The sequence below is a fragment of the Eucalyptus grandis genome, chromosome 5, assembly GCF_016545825.1.
Source record: "Eucalyptus grandis isolate ANBG69807.140 chromosome 5, ASM1654582v1, whole genome shotgun sequence".
In the NCBI taxonomy this organism is placed as follows: domain Eukaryota; kingdom Viridiplantae; phylum Streptophyta; class Magnoliopsida; order Myrtales; family Myrtaceae; genus Eucalyptus; species Eucalyptus grandis.
This window is the reverse complement of record NC_052616.1, coordinates 28,187,620-28,204,871: the sequence shown is the minus strand read 5'-3', so window position 1 is coordinate 28,204,871 and position 17,252 is coordinate 28,187,620. Positions and strand designations below refer to the sequence as shown.

Sequence of the window (17,252 nt, the reverse complement as noted above, 5' to 3'; positions counted from 1 at the left end):
AGCAATTTCTCAACGCTAGATGCAATTTTGATCAAATTAGTTTCTAGAAATTTTGAATAGAAAGTTTGCCGATTTGTTAGAACTTTACTCAAAAGCCTCCATGGCAGGTTGCCTTATGTGAAAGCAATTTTTTTTTTTCCCATTGAATTGCACACAGGTCCACTTGTCTAGGCTTCCGTATGAATTCTTACTTGGGCCTCTTTTTTTTTTTTTTTTTAAACTTACTTGGGCCTCTTGAATGAACCTTTCTTTTGGACTTTGGTCCCAAGCTTGTTGAGTGAAAAAGAGCTAGTTTTTTTTTTTTTTTTTTTTCATTTTTGCAACCCCCAAAAAAAAAAAAAAAAATATAGTAGTATTTTGAAGAAAATTAAAATAATTATTGCTAATTTACAAATGCGTACCTTATCGGACATTTAAATGAACGGCACCAATTAAAAGAAAAAGCCCAGGCAAGAAAGCGTCTTGCCTGCGAACCGGGTCCCGACGGCCATGGGGTTTTCAAAACTCATTGTCGATGGCTCCTTTGCCATTGGAGCGGTAGCCAGAGATTGTAGGGACACTTCCGGCGTGCTTATCGGAGGTTTTGCTCGCTCGATTAAGGTGCAATCTGTGCTCCACGTTGAAACCCTAGCTATTGTCGAAGGACTGAAATTTGGCCACGAATTGATGGAGTCTTGACAGCAAGACATCAGTTGAGCTTTTCTTGGGTCAGCAAGATCAAGTAACGTGGGATGTAGCCCTACTTGTCTTAACGAGCCGGGCCTGTTTTCCTCTTTTTCCTTCTCTTCGGCTGGCCCACTGTTCGAAAGGCCCTAATAAAGCCGCAGATTGAATCATTAAAACCCAACACCGTGAGACTGTCCCTCTGAACAGGGCTTCAAGCCCCCTCTCTCTTTTGGATGCTCTTTGTTCTGAAATCCATATCGATTACTCTTCGATTTACCTGTATGAAAAGATAAGAAATGTTTGAGCGACAAAAAATACAAAAAAAAAAAATTGAACGGCACCAATTGCAAAGTTATCAATTTTATGTCATAACATTCTCATTGAACAAAATATAATCCAGTGGTCAAAATTGTACAAGTTCCAAGTCCGAACCGCCCTCATTTATTCATGTCTTTACACCTAATTAGTCTTTCGGACAAGTTCTTAGATGACGATAAGTAAAATAGAGGTAGAGCCACGCTTGCAAATATTTAACATTTAATACATGGCACTACTGACCAAGGCAGTGGCTGCATACGTGAAATGAGAGTAAACTATCATTTATTTTTCGATAAAATTATACTTACAGAGAAGGGTTTTTGCTAAAGCATTTTCATTGAACTAAAGGTGCAATCTATTATAGTATATAATTATTTATTATGTTGCTATTGGTGTGGTATTTTGGCTAGTAAGTCATCAATATCGAGACAAGAGGATCGTCGGTTATGAAAACTCCAGGGTTCCAAATTTGCTAATAAAGTAATTTGAGCATACGCTATTAGTACAAAAATAATTTTCAACAAGCAAATTTATCTAACGTGGATTTGATAGTTAATGAGGGAGTGGGTTATTCAACCCCTCAAATTGATGGTAGATAATGAGTAGTTCTTGGCCTAAGACCAGGAACCGCCCCCTAAGGACCGGTTCTGAAAAATTGAAATTGGGAACCGCCCCATTAGTTTATGGATTCACCTAGGAACCGAACCACTGATCTGGTCTAGTTCCCTGGTGGATCCTTAAAATTGATCTCATCAAAAGCTATTTTAATAGTTGTACAAAGTGTTGGCCAAAAGTATGAATTTATTTTAATTAATAACCAACTAAAAGCCTAAAAATAATTGCTTGAGCTCCACAAGATTGTCTCAATCTTTGAATGGTGATCCATGCAACTAATGGGCAGAGTTCACTGGTGATCTCATTCAAAGATTTCTGGGCTTTTTTTATTTATGAAAAATCTGCAATTAGGAAGCTATTATATTTATTCCATTTCCCACCTTTTGGGATAGGTGGAGAATAAAATATGGGGAATCTCGGTAAACTCACAAGAAATCCCACAGCTTATCTTATATGTAGAAGTTCCTCCACTAGCAATTCGGTAGATTGTGAAATAGTTCAAAATTTAGATGTGCTAATTTCAATTTATTTTTAAATATTAAAAATTAATATATTATTTCTGGTCCGAATGGACGGGTGAGCGGATTCGTCCTTGGAATCAGGAACTGGACCAGTATTCACTAGTTCCCATAAATTAGAATCGGAAACCGGACTTGTTCTCTTAAGAACTACCGCTTTTGGTTGTTCGGGTGGGTTCTATTTCTTTGCACACCCCTAAGATAAGACTGCTTATGTATATTGTTTTTTTTTTTTTATAGTGATAGTTTAAAATATATGCTCTAATTGTCCTTCCTAATATTCCTAAAAATTTTGATTAAAAAAGGAAAAAATAAACAATAATTAATCTTCTTTTGAGGGAGCATGTCATGGCGCTGTCCCATCTCTTCTGCGACCATCTCCATCATCAACCAACACCTATTCCCCTCGAAGCGGAGCCGATGACGAGCATGAAACGGTGGTCGGTTGACGGTTTCATGGAGTATGTCCATAATAGTAGGAGCTATCTTACAAACTTATACAATTTTAAAATGAAAGTCACTGTCGATGAGTTTATAATATAATGATACTTCTTAAACACGACCGTCTCTCATTTTAGGATCTTTTGTCGTTATTTATATGCTTTTTGAAAAGAATAGTAATAGAAGAGAAGCGACGACGATGAGCAACTTTTATTAAAGTTAGGTGAACAATAGGCCCGTTTGGTTGGACTTTCCGAAGGACTTTGGGCCCCGAAAGCCCATTGGGAGAAATTTTTTGTATTTGACAACTTTTCAATGCTCTTTTGCAGAATGTGGGCATTCCAAATGCTGAAAGCCCAATGCGGCTGCGTTCAGCATTGGCATTTCCAAAATGCCAAGTCACTGTTCATTCCTCACTCATCTTCTTCGCCGTTCGTTTCTTCCTTCCCCGCCTAAGAGTCGGCCGAGTTTCACAGCAGGCGATGCTCAACCGCAAGCGAGCTGTTGGGATGCCTTGCCTGAAGTCGGCGACCTCAGGCGAGGTCGCCTGAGGCCCACGACCCAGGCGATGTCGCCTGAAGTCGAGCGATCCAAGCGACACCACCTGTGACCGCGCGGCCTCGGGCAACAACGCCCTAGGTCGCTTGACCTCAGGCGGTGTTGCCTGTGGCCGCTTGACCTCAGGCGACGTCGCCTGTGGCCGCACGACCTCAGGCAACACCCTAGGTCGCTAAACCTTAGGCGGCGTCACCTGAGACCGCGCGACCTCAAGCGACGCCCTAGGTCGCGCGACTCAGGGCGTCACCTGAGGTCGGCACCACCTAGAGCGTTGCCAAGGCGACCTCAGGCGAGCTGCTCCTCACCACCGCCATTGCCTCCCCGCCGCCACCAACGCCACCGCCACCAACCGCTCCCCCCCCGGCAATCACCTAGCTGCATCTCCTCCTCCATTTTCTTTTCTTTTTACTTTGAAATAGCTTTGCAAAACATACACAAAAATTTGTTTCCAAACACACTTTCCTTCCCAAAATGCTCATTCTCTCAAAGATACTTGGGGAAATGCTAAGCCATTTCTCTAAAGTTGAACCAAACGAGGCCAATGATGTCTCTAATGCGTGTCTAAAGCTGCGAAAGAGATGTAAAGCCTACACGCATAACAACATGGACATGTGTTTTGGAGATGTTTGAATAAATTTGAACTGATATTATGAAAAATTTAAGCTATAACTCGAGCTTAATTGTCTAGCACGAAAAAAGAAGAGAAAGAAAGACCTCAAGTTGAACCAAGTGAACTCATTAGACTATTATTTTCAAATTGTTACATCAACCTAACTGACCAACCATTTCGTGGAGTCAAATTGATTGAATTGATTCCCTATTTGAATGGAGAAGGTCTTGAGTCAAAATCCGACAATTTCGTGAAAAGCCCTAAAATATGATTTAAAATGCATTCGAGTTTGAAAATGTTCTTGTCGTTTATTTGAATCCCTAAATTTTACGTAACTTACACGAACGGATTTTGTTATAGATGGATAGGCCTAGGTGACATTTTATTAATTTTTCCATTCGACATGGTATTTACTATGGTTATGTGCTTTCTGTCCTAGACACGTGGCACTGTTGTAGCACTAAATGGGTGCTGCCACCGCCTCTCCTTCATTGAAGAGGGTAGGCGACCCTAAATAGGATATAAGCAATCGAGGGCCAACTTGCCCTTGACCGTGTTTGAGGAAAGCACCATTACTTACCGCCATCGAGTGAAAGTCAGCCAACTCTCACGTGGTAATCACGAGGGTCGATCGACCCTTTTTTTGGTCGATCCTACTTTAATCCTACTATAACACTCACTCTTAGACTTTTGTCATGTCTCTTTGCAGGGCGTAGGAGTCGAAACCCACTCTTAAAATGAAATCGTCCCTACTCCAATCTCCCATGAGAATATGGGGATTTGAACCCCTTACCTCCCCCTTTCCAAGTTAGAAGGTCGACCCTTGCTTGGTTGTGGCGAGTATAGGCTTTTAGCAGGATATGAAAATTTATGCATAATACCAATTAAACTTAGCTCGAGAAAAACCAAAACTAACAAAACTCGTATGAATCCAGCTTTGGGGTTCAAATCATCAAAATAAAAATTTTAGGTACACGTTTTAGATACTTCTGATAGAATTTTTTCAAGCCACATGAAATCCTACATGGTTAAATCTAGAAACACGTTGAGTACGAAAATACAAAGCTGAGAAACCTTTTCTTTCCTATGCAATCAGCAGTCAACAGCACTCTGAACGTGGCTTAGAAATGGACAGCACCTCTTTCGCGTTGCTCTTCTCGAAGTTAGTCCTAACCTTATCGATTCGAATTCAAAAGCCAGAGTTCAAATTGCTAAACTCAAGCTTTCGATTGAAACCTTCTTCTAGAATTTGGATTTTTGCATCATGCGATTCGAATTGCCCGAAGTACATCGGAACGGAGAGAACTGTCACACCAAATAGAGATTACATTTTTGGCGTTGGCAAAGGGAGAGATGGACCCCCTAGTCGAAATCAAGAAAATTTGCCCTGTCTTTGTTGACTATGTGGGAGTGCTTGGAGAGTCAAAAAGCACGCTAGTGCGCATTAAGCGGCGAAATTTGCCCTGTTGCACGATAGTTTCCGCCCAAGCCAAGGGTCCAAAATTCACGGCCGGAAGTCTCACCCACCAACAACATCTCCCCCACCCCGTTCGCAGTCGTTTTCGTCTACTTTCATATTCTTGTTTTTCTTTAATGTTCGATGAACTTCCGTGTCGTGCCTCTTGTCGTCAAGCTCCTACTATTTATTTATCAAAGCGAATATAATCAATTCCTATAAAACCCTAGCGTGATGGACGGTTACAGATGATAGAGAATACTTTATTACAACTTGTCTTTCCTTCTCACGTATGGAGGACTCTCAATTGACCCTCAAGGACGTGAGGTTTTGAACCAAACTATAGCCCTTATTTGACGGTGTCTTTAGACATGACTATCTTGTGCAAAGGTTGTCGTGACTAATCGGCTGAATTAGTAAGGCAGTATTTTCTGGGGGAGGAATAACTCTATCAAGCTAGGAAAATATAACCCAGTAGACTATCAAGGAAATGCGAGTATGACTCCATTACCACCACCATCGTCGTCTTTAGGCTTTCTAGAAATTGGAGACTGGTCGCTTCTCTTTCCTTGCTTAATGGTGTTTAACCCTTTTAGATTGCGTTCGATCGTCTGAATTTCTAATTAGGATATAACTGAATATGATAGAATATGAAATTAAAGAATTTTGTGATACTTTATCCATTGTTTGGTGCATTACACTAATAAAGTGACATATTTTCGTATCATATCTTGATCACTATTGATATGAACTGCATATCAATCTAAATGAACTTGAAAATATACAAATGGAGATAGTAAGAATCTCTCATGATCCACTTCTAAAGAAATCACAAATTAACAAATGAAGAAAAACTCCATCAATAAATCTTTTATTATTGCACGACCTAAATCCTAAACAATAAAAGAGCTCATTGTAGTATTCCAGAGGCATAGTTCGACCATGAAAAGAACTGTCAATGAGGTAGATTAGCTAGTGAATGCCAAATCTAATAAGAGAGAGAAAACATAGTCATTCACCTTTGTGATTCCACAAAGTGAAATGCTTGGGCTCTCACACCTACTTCATCTTATTTACATATTTTTCTATTATTTTCCTCTTTTTTTTAATTTATTTTATTAGTATTTTTATTATCTTCCATTTTCCTAAATAAAATTTTAATAAATAATAAATTATTCTTATGTACCTGTAATAAATATAAATACTAAATTATGATACAAATAAATTCAAATATTTAATAAATAATGAATTTTTTTGTTATTTTGAATTTTCTCTTTGATACTAAAATTCAAATATTATTTGTATTTAATTATTATTTTGGTTTTATTATTTAAGAAGGTTGTTATTTGAGAAAAATAAATTTTATATCATGGATATTAAAAATTCTATCCACTTTATCCCACCTCTTCCATGGGAGGCCTCAAGCAATTTGGCTAAGAAAAACTACTCGAATAAAGAGTGGAATGAAGACAAATCAAACTAAAAATATTAAACATACTAAGCATTTTTTTTATTCAGGTTATATTTCTTTTATATCAATATTTATCCTAACTTGGGTAGCAACCAAATACAATATATGATAAATTTTATTCTATTCTAAATTTTTTATTGACTACCTAACGTAACCTTAGGGATTAGAGTCAGTATTATTAGGTTTTCAAGCGTATATTGCAAAACTAAGGACTTCTTCCCATGACCATAGAGAATAGGATATGTGTTTAGTGTCACGAGGGAACATTTAATGCCTATTTAGTCTCACATGAAATTGATTATCTCCGTCGACAGATTTTTGCAGGTGAAGATACCACTTACTAATGTTTGGTCTTGAACATTTCGATCACTTTACTATAAATTTTATTAAAATGTCGACCTACGGGAAGTTCATCAGCGATAATGCCAATCATAGATGTTTATAGAATACATTTTTATATTGTATTTCTAAGTTGTACTGTTATTAATACCCCACATCAACTTTTTAAGTATAAGCTGAGCTTTTTAAATAACAGTACTCAAAGGAGAATATATGCGGGTATACATCAAATGAGATCAATAAGATGCAAGAAATTGCGAGAGAAAGAGAAGGGGGGGGGGGTTGTTGTGACAAATAACCACATTAGCCACTAAACTTGATTTAGTGTGTGAAATTATGTAGGACCATTGACAATTGTATTAAAAGCTTAAGATAAATGTGTGAATTAATAATTTAATATTCTAACATTCTCCCTTATGCATAGATTGGAATTTGGCCTAAATTTAAAGCGTGAAAATACGGGATCAAGAAGGCCAATTGGGGCTTAGAATATTTAAACTTATGATCTCCTTCTTTGATATCATGTGATAATCTGTGGAGCATTGCTAATTGTTCCAAAAGCTTATATTTTTAGATGAAGGACGTTGTTTGATATTTAATATTCTAACAGAGTGAATGAGAACGTTTCACAAATGACATTCTGGTGTGAAATGATTTCGATAGTCGCAATAAATGTCTTTTTTTTTATAGTAAAATCATAAAAACATCCTAACTCTATTGCACTTGGGTCAATTTAGTTCTAAATATTTTAATTCCGCCAAATTAGTCTTAAATCATTCAACAATTTGCCAATATAGTCTATCTAATCAATTTTTGGTGGGAAAATTGCTTACATGGATGTTGGCCGTTCTATGTGGCATTGTTGATGCTAAAGTGGACAAGTTATGTAAATTTTTATTTTTTAAATAAAAAAATTTGACAATATGCGAATTTCTATAATACCAAACAATGCTAACATGGACAAGGTGATGATGTCACCTTCAAGCAATGGAGTCGACAATTGTGAATGCAACTATTAAAGTAGTGGAGTCGATAAGTGTCAAGTAGTGGGGTTAGTAATTGTTGAGTAGTTGAGTCAATAATCATGGTTTTAGTCATTTCGGTTACTGTTTGCGTAATCTTCAATTGTGGGTTATAAATACCACAAACATACTTTTTGTAAATCCTCCTCCCAATCAATCACATAATTCAATATTCTTTTACAAATTTATCATTATCTTTACTTTCATTACAATTTAAATGGCTTGATACGATTGTCTCTAATCTCAGTACTTTTAAATTTCTTGTCATTTGCTTTCATGTCCAAAATCAATAACCGACACTTTGCAACCTTTATTGGTGACTTATCAAGCCACATTTTGAAGGATTTTTGTTGGTTACTCTTTGGCGTAACATCTTTTTGACATGCCTGGTGGGACACATTTTATTAATTTAATAAGACTACAATGGCAAGAACCAAAAATAAACAAGATTTGACAAATGCTATTAGCAACATTGACCCATTACCACAAACTAGTAATAAAGCTATAGCGCATTCTAGATCCTTAGCCGCCAGAAGAGTGGTAGAGGGAAACAGACAAGGTGATGTTGATCTTTCAAGGCACCTTAGTGAAGAACCATTGGAGGAACTTGCGCGAAATCCCAGTTTAATGTCGACCATGAGAAGATTGCTCGAACAACAACAAAATGATATAGCTAATTATGTCATGAGCCACATGCAGAATGTGATTAAACCAATAACCATCATTTTTTTGCATCACATTCTACCGAGGCCAGGATCGTCCAATTAAATGCCACCATTCCAAGCCAATCCAACAATATTGAGATATGTTCATAATTCCTATGTCTTTCATGATAAAAACAATGTTCGTCGAAATAATTTAGTCAGTAATAACAACTCGGCAAATCAGATTGTTTGACAGACTGGTCAAATGCTGAAAATTGAAAATGTTAGGCCAAAAAACGTTATGGCACCACCAAGTGCTATATTTTGAAAGTTCTTTTCATCAATAAGTTTTCAGAACGAATCATTTTCGTGAATCTCCCCCTGTGAAGTAAGCACATCACCATCAAATCATGTAAAATTACTGTGTTTAAATTTTATTGCCACAATTTAATTCTTACTCGAGCGGTCTCGTTTGAAAAACTGCTGTCGGCACTGTTCCTTAACTGGGGGGACTGATTTGCCCTGTTGGTTAAGGAACAGTGCCGAAGGCATGGCAAATCAACCGTGGGAATTTCACCCACTCCATATCATGCTGGGTGAGGGACAGGGATTGGTTACCCCATGCCAGCCCAATCATAGCTTGTGTTTCCACAGACGCAGTGTTTTTGGGATTGGTTACCCACATTCACTGCCTATGGACCCCCAAATCCCCAGCTTATATCTATCCACCCGACCGAGGGGATGGGGAGGCAAGTACGGGGTCACCCACCCTAGGGTAGTTCTCCTTTACCTCATTTGAGCAGTTTAAGGACATGCTCAAGTCTAATCTTACAGGGAGTTCTCCAACGGCTATATTTTTCTTGGCACAGGAGCTGCCAATACCCCCCTTAGTTTTTTATGGTCGGGGGAGCCCTTGCAAAGGTAGGGCGACCTTGCCTGGATCAACTGGTACCCTGCCAGGGAAGACTCCCTTTTCCAGGGTTTAAAGACCCCATGTCTAAATCATGTAAAATTACTGTGTTTAAATTTTATTGCCACAATTTAATTCTTACTTGAGCAGTCTCATTTGAAAAACTGCCGCCTTTGTCGTAATATCAATGTCAGTCGAAACAATGAGCCCTGTTCCCAAAGAAGTACCCGAATGATAACCTTCTGCTTGGGAAAGTCTTGATTGTCTGGTAAATTTCTCCTGTGACAGTTGAGACTTTCAACTCAACTTTACAAATGAAGATATGCATATTATAATGTTCGAATTGATTGTCGGAGTAAGGAGTGGACGGGACGTAATCATCATGATATGACTCTGGATTTTTTTTTATTGGACCATATAAGACGAGAGAGTGCGCCTTCCTTTCTGGTAAAATCCTAGCAAAAGAGCAATATGATTTTGTGGACTTGCTTGCAACACGAGAAGACACCGATCTCTTTCTTCCTTGGGAAAAACCCTATTCGTTTTTGCATGGCGTAGAGTGTCCTCCACGATCTGTACCGAGTTTAACCATTGCACATGTCCCATGTGTTCACTTCCATCGCCTCTTCAAATGGGGCAAAGATTGAGCGAAAGATATGCGGTGTTCCCAATTTTGATTTTCGGTAGTGGACTCTGACTGTCTGCTCCCCTTTTGGGAAGGTGAAAAATTGATTAGCCACGCTTACTTCGCGAGTACGATTTAGGAGAACTTGAATCAAAATAGAATCTGAGGGTATTGGCCTGTCTCCCTAGTTTATGGATCGAGATCTAGTCCCGAAGTGGCCTTTAACTTTGAGGACTATCGTTATGAAATTTCGGATGCAGGAAAAACAGGAACATGGGATTGGTAAATTCCAATCGTGGATCAAAATTGCCCTTGTAAAATTTTGAGGGACCACTATGAATTACTTTTAAAATGAAAGCTGTTACGAAATGTGTCAATAATGTATTTATAATAATATGAAAATAGGCAAGATAAGAGGAATAACAAGCAAGAGGAAAGGGCCGCATCAGGATTTGAACCCTTGACATGTTTGAGTTCGTCAACATAACAATTGGTTAGATAAACAAAAACATATCTAATTAAATTTACTTTCACTCAAAAGTTTAAAATTGTTAAATGAATATTTGATTTAATATATAAATAATTTGACACTCCCCTCACGCATATACTAGAAGAGAGGCGAATAAATGATTGGGAAAGATTTGAACTCAAGATCTACTCATATATTATAATGCTTTTACTGCAAATTATTTTGAAAATTTAAACCGTTGAGAAATGTGTCGATATTGTGTTTATCATATATGACTCATCAATCCCTTAAAAAAAATTATTATGAATGATGTCTACTATTATATGGGATGGACTTCCAAGATTAGTAAAGCGCGATAAGCTATTCAGGCAGTAAATCCTGAAACTTCTTGAATGGCTTCTCCGAGAAAACTGGTACAAAGGAGGAGTGTGAATTGTTTTCTGAGGTCTGAAAAGAACAAAGAGATGTTGATAATGAACTGGCACTTGCAGTCACAATTGTTAATATTTAAAGAATTTCAAATGAATAGATGCGACCACTAAAGTCAAAATGATCAGAACTCTTCAGAAATCAACCGACTTTGAAGCGATACTATTGGTGGGGGAAATGGAGCATTTAATCGACCATTCAATTTATGTAGGACAACCGATACCACTTTAGTCAATTCAGTGGTTGAATTATTCGGTGGACCCAAAATGCCCTCAAAAACCTTAACTCAAGTCTATTCTCAATTTTACTCTATACTATTTTTTGACCTCATAAAAAACTCCAAACTTTATGCATATTTTAATTCTACCTATTTTTTTTTTTAAAACTTTTGCTCACATCCCAGATCTATCATTAACCCTTCATCTAAATTTTTTATGGAGAACTCCCGAATGTGAGTTGTTTGAACGTCTTGAGTGGGAGCTTTTTGACCACAAGAGATAGAAGACTCTCAAGCATGAGAGATTGAAGACTAAGTGCAAAATCAAAAATCTCTGAACCAAATGGAATGAAGACTTTGACAAGTATGAGCAATTGAAGAAAGCCTACCCTAATTGCTCTAATTTTTACCCATATTTCAAATCCAAGAATATGTTATTTGGACCAACGTGGAAATTCAACTCCAAAAAACGTTTTCTTGAACTTAAATTTTGGGGAAAAACTAGAATAATAACATGGAAATGCCACGCAAGATTGGACGAAGGATTAACAAAGCACATATAAGACCCAAGTAAAAGTTTGTGGTTTTTTATAAGACAAAAAATTTAGGTAAAATTTAGACCGGACCTAAATCAGGAGGTTTTGACAAGACAAAAAAAAAAATTAAGAGTATAATTAGGATTAGAAAAAAAATTAGGGTTTTTTTTTTTATTTTTAGGGTATTAGGCTGTCTTTAATGTTAGTAACACCTTGAAATATTATATTTCATGATCGAATAGATCGATAGTTCAACTTGGAAAGTTCATGGGTTTTTTTAGTGATCAATGAATTCAAACTATATGAACTTTAAAATGGAGCTTTCAAGGTAGATTTTTTGACTTTCCTTTCTCTGCTATTTTGTTAATAACACTTTAAATGGAGGACTACAGTAAGTAGTTTAGTAATTAGTATTGTCTAGTATTATACACATTTTCACTTTCTCTTTGTTTTATATTTATTAGTGATTTCACATCTTTTGATGCTCCACTACTCCTAAGCATGCAACATAGTCTTTGAACTAATCTAATGAAATAATAATTCAACTATGATGCTCCACTACTCAGTATGCACCATAGTATTTGAACTAATCTAATGAAATAATATTCCAAGCTGTAACTGCAACTTGCATCGCATGAGATGAAGACATCACAGCTCCTCTCCCTCTACAGCGTGCGCGGCGAACCCCATATCAGAGGTCAAAGGGCGATGGCCTCCGGACTAATTCTTACTCCCAAGGCCGCCTGGCCCCACTGTTATTCATAGTGCCAATGGTGAATGTGACTTTATTAGTTGTGATGTGATCTTGGGAAGAGATGCTTTTCCATTCAGCGTTGGTGACAAAAGGATTGGTATGAGAAGCTTATCAACTGCTTACAACTTAACTTGTCAACATTGATTGTATTTATATGTTTGATAACCCTCAGACCACAAGCGACTTAATTAATCCAGAACTCCTAAATTGCAGGGGTATATTGAGACCTACTTTCGTCTGCTCAATTCAAACATTAACATAGTAAACGGCAGGACGAATATTGGAGAGGCGCTCTCAGCAGTTGAGTTAGAAGATGCGTGTGGTAGAACGATGGACGGGTGCGGGGAAGGCGCGACCAGTGCCGCCGACCATGGTGTTTGTGGCGGCGACATTAGTCGGAGTGTTGTTATTGCAGCAGAAGGAAGATGGTTATGAACAAGATGTAAAACCTCCTTTGAGAATATGTCAAAATTGATATCTACTTTACGTTTTTCAAAGAGAAACTTGAAGATATTTTGACATTTGGACATCTTCTTAGAGATTTTTTTTCAAACTATCACTTAATAAAATATCCCCAGAAATTTGGAAATTTAAAGATAGTTTAAGAGAAAGCACAAGTCAAGCACAGGTCGTCCACTCTGTTTACACCAAGTAGGCAAGTAATTTAAAGAACCAGCACAAGTCGTAAAGGCTTACTTTAACCAATGAAACTAAAGTTTTCATCAGGAGACGTTTTTATTTTTAGATGTTTAAAAATACAATTAAATCATGAATAAAGGTTTTCCTAATTCAATTTTTCTCCTAGAAAGACATTTAATTCATGTGAAAATTTTGCTCCTATGATAGAACAGGAACTGACTTGGAACTGGCGGGTTCGGTTCCAGGCCAGTTTCAAGTATACTTGGTTTGGTTCTTGATTCTTATTTTTCGGAAGCGGAAGGTAGATTCCAGATTTATGCCTCGCAAATAACCCAGTCTGAATGGGTCAAATTCAGGTCATTATATTTATGCTTGCTAGCCGCAGATAAAGAGTCAAGGAAAATGAGTTTATTGCGTTTGAATAGGTTCACGTGGCAAGATCGTTACATGGTATGTTATTGACAATCGTTATGTGTATGCTTGGACTTTGATCGAATAATGCATTTTTACCAGAAGTTTCGCAATAATTCATTTAACGACCCCGCATTAAAGTAACGGTAGACCTTGAAGACCCGAAGTGATGTTCGCATTAGATCATCGCCACGTCCCACGTTAAAGTAATGGAAGACCTAGAAGACCCGAAGTGATGTTCGCATTAGATCATCGCCACGTTGTCCAGGCCATGGAAACCCGCTATATATGCACGGCCTGCCTAACGCTTGATCAGTAGAACCAAGTGACGAGAGCACACTGCACAGCGAAACCGACCTGAAAAATGGCGTTTCGCAGCTCTCTGCTACTTTCACAGATTCTCTTCCTTTTCGTAGCCTTACCATCTTCATGGACATCTGCGACTTCCACGATTCAACAGACCTTCTTTCGTTGCCTTTCGACCAATTCCATGAACTCCATTCCTCTTTCCACGTATTACACCCCGAACAACGTCACTTCCTTCACATCTGTCCTGAATTCCACGGCGAACAACCTCCGGTATTTGCTCCCGACCGCGCCGAAGCCCGTGATCATCTTCACCCCGCTGTGTGAGGCCCATGTCCAGGCCGCTGTCCTCTGCTCGAGGCGGTTTGGGCTCGCCCTCCGCGTCAGGAGCGGGGGTCATGACTACGAGGCAGTCTCCTATGTGTCCCAGATCGAGTCCCCCTTCCTCGTGCTCGACCTGGCCCGCCTCCGCTCCATCCAGGTGGACATCCGCCGGGGCACGGCGTGGGCTCAGGCAGGGGCCACGACCGGGGAGGTCTATTACCGGATTGCCCAGCAGAGCAGGGTCCACGGGTTCCCGATGGGTCTGTGCGCCAGCTTGGGCGTCGGGGGCCACATCACCGGCGGGGCCTATGGGTCAATGATGAGGATGTTTGGGCTTGGGGTGGACAACGTTATCGACGTCAGGATGGTCGACTCCAAGGGAAGGATTCTTGACCGGAAGGCGATGGGGGAGGATCTGTTCTGGGCACTCAGGGGAGGCGGTGGAGGCAGTTTCGGCGTAATCCTGGCTTGGAATCTGAAATTGGTCAATGTGCCTGAGACTGTGACTGTGTTCACCGTCACCAAGACCCTCGAACAGGGCGCGACCAAGCTCCTGTACAAATGGCAAAAGGTAGCCCCGAAGATCGATGACAGGCTCTACATCAGAGTCATGATCCAGGCCTCGAGTGCCGACCTGACGGCGAACCGGACGGTGGTGACCTCCTACAACGCCCTCTTCCTAGGAGACCCGGACACCCTTCTTAGAATCATGGGTAAGCGCTTCCCCGAGCTGGGCCTGACACGGGCTGACTGTGTCAAAACGAGCTGGATTGGATCAGTCCTGTACATCGCGGGGTACCCGAACACGACGGCCCCGGAGGTCCTCCTCCAGGGGAAGCCCCTGTTCCGAAACTACTTCAAGGCCAAGTCCGACTTTGTGAGGACTCCGATCTCCATGAAGGGGCTCTTGGGCCTGTGGAAGATATACCTCCAGGAGGAGAACCCGTTCATGATATGGAACCCATACGGTGGGGCGATGGCCCGGGTCCCCGAGTCGGCGACACCATTCCCGCACCGGTATGGCACGCTGTTCAAGATCCAGTATGTGGCCACCTGGCAGGATGGGACCCAGAGCATGGCCAAGGCACATGAACTGGCTCACGAACCTGTATAACTACATGGGATCTTATGTGTCCAAGAATCCTAGAGAGGCCTATGTGAACTACAGGGACCTCGATCTGGGCATGAACAAGAAAGGTGTCAACAGCTTGGCGGAGGCAAGTTCTTGGGGTTTGAGATATTTCAAGAGCAATTTCTACAGGTTGGTTCAGGTCAAGACCAGGGTTGACCCTGATAACTTCTTTAGGCATGAGCAGAGCATTCCTCCTCTGCCCGTGAAGAGAGGGAGGTAGAGAGCATTGATTGGTCAGTGCGAGATATTGGACCTCTTCATAGTTCGGTGGCTGGTGTTTGGTTTTTTCTTTTTCTTTTTTTTTTTTTTTTTTTTCGCACCATTTGATTTTGGGTTCCCCCCATCATTTGACTAACTGCGAGGCAGTGTGCACTATGAGCTTACTAAGATAAATAACAGTTTGTCTCTGTCTGTCCCTCTCTCTCTCTCTCTCTCTCTCTCTCTCTGTGCCATTTAATTTTCTTAGATTCATCTCATATCTTCCAGCTTAAGCTGTACAGGAGAACTCCTATAATCCCTGAAAGAGCTCATCATTGCAAGAATGGTGCTCCCAAATGCTTTAAAGTAGGGGTCGCGAAAAGGGTTAGCTGTCCATTATGAGTCAACATCATTCCATGTTTCCTGTTTCCGAAGATTGATTGCGGAATCTGTTTATAAAGCGACGTCAACATCCTGTTTGATTTTCCACGTTTCCCACGATCTAAAATTAGGGGGAAATTCCGTGAATCGACATCTTGTTTGAACCGTCAAGCAAATCGCAGCCACTGAATAGTCAATAGTGCATGTGCCGATTAAATCGCGTCATCAATCAAGTGCGATAGATTGACCAGCAACTCCAATTTCTTATTTTCTTGACCATTATAAAGACATTGGATCCATCGGGAGTTAATTTTCCTCGCATTCATCAGCAATATTCTATCGCGTCGAAATTGGATCTGCCTTGAAAAGCGCAAGAAGTGTACAGCGGTCTTTCTCTGAGGACGCAAGTGTGACATTTAATTCGTATATTTACATGAAGGGCACTATTTTCTGGGATTTGTACCCTTTTCTCCAGTGAAATCACGGGAATGTGGGAGGTAGTCAATTCTTCCGCCTAGTGTAATGTTTCTTCTCCTACTCCTGGGATCACCTACTTTTTTATGAGTACTGTGATTTTTTATATATTTTCCCTTCAAGTAGATGCAGATCGATTATCCGAATTTTCTACTAAACTAATCTCTCTGGATCCAATAAACTGCCAGTTTGTGTGTATTATAGTTCCATTCACAAACCCCAACATGAATCAAAATATAAAAAATCAGTTAACTCTACGAAGATTACAGCTATATTTGAACACTCCTACTGGACTATTTCCTGCTGTGTATGGGGTTCTCCAAAGTCATTGTACAATGCAAATGACTTTAAATTAAAAGATTTTCTTTAAAAACAAATAATAAACACTATTTGCTTTAGGCTAAAGGTGTTTTGTAAAGAATAAACAAAACCCGATTTCTTTGACTGAGTAAATTGCCATGACAAGGATATGTTTCTGGCCATTGCATCGAACACGCAAAGCAGTACGCAAGTAAATGGATTTCCCGGCTTTTGCTGGTTATTGAAGCTTGATCTGGTTCTCAGGTGCCTTAGTTGCAGCTGACACGGTGCATGCATCTCAATCAATCAGTGATGGTGAGACACTGGTTTCGACCAGTGAAAACTTTGAGCCAGGATTTTTCCATACAGGAATTTCAAGGGTTGGTACCTTGAAATAGAGGCAAAACAGATCTGGGAACAGAGGCAAGTGTAGCGTGCCGGACCACTGAGGTCGAGTGACCCTAGACAAGGTGACGTTAAGATCACCTG

The 17,252-nt window shown here is 39.7% G+C and overlaps 1 protein-coding gene across 1 annotated transcript; it reads left to right on the top strand.

Annotated features, from left to right (window-relative positions):
* The first annotated feature begins 13,978 nt into the window (after positions 1 to 13,978).
* LOC104441573 (berberine bridge enzyme-like 15) lies at positions 13,979 to 15,826 on the top strand. The gene is given in 2 exon segments (XM_010054720.3): positions 13,979 to 15,362; positions 15,364 to 15,826. Coding segments are annotated over 2 exon segments (1,617 nt in total). The 5' UTR covers positions 13,979 to 14,012; the 3' UTR covers positions 15,631 to 15,826.
* The last annotated feature ends 1,426 nt before the right edge of the window (positions 15,827 to 17,252 follow it).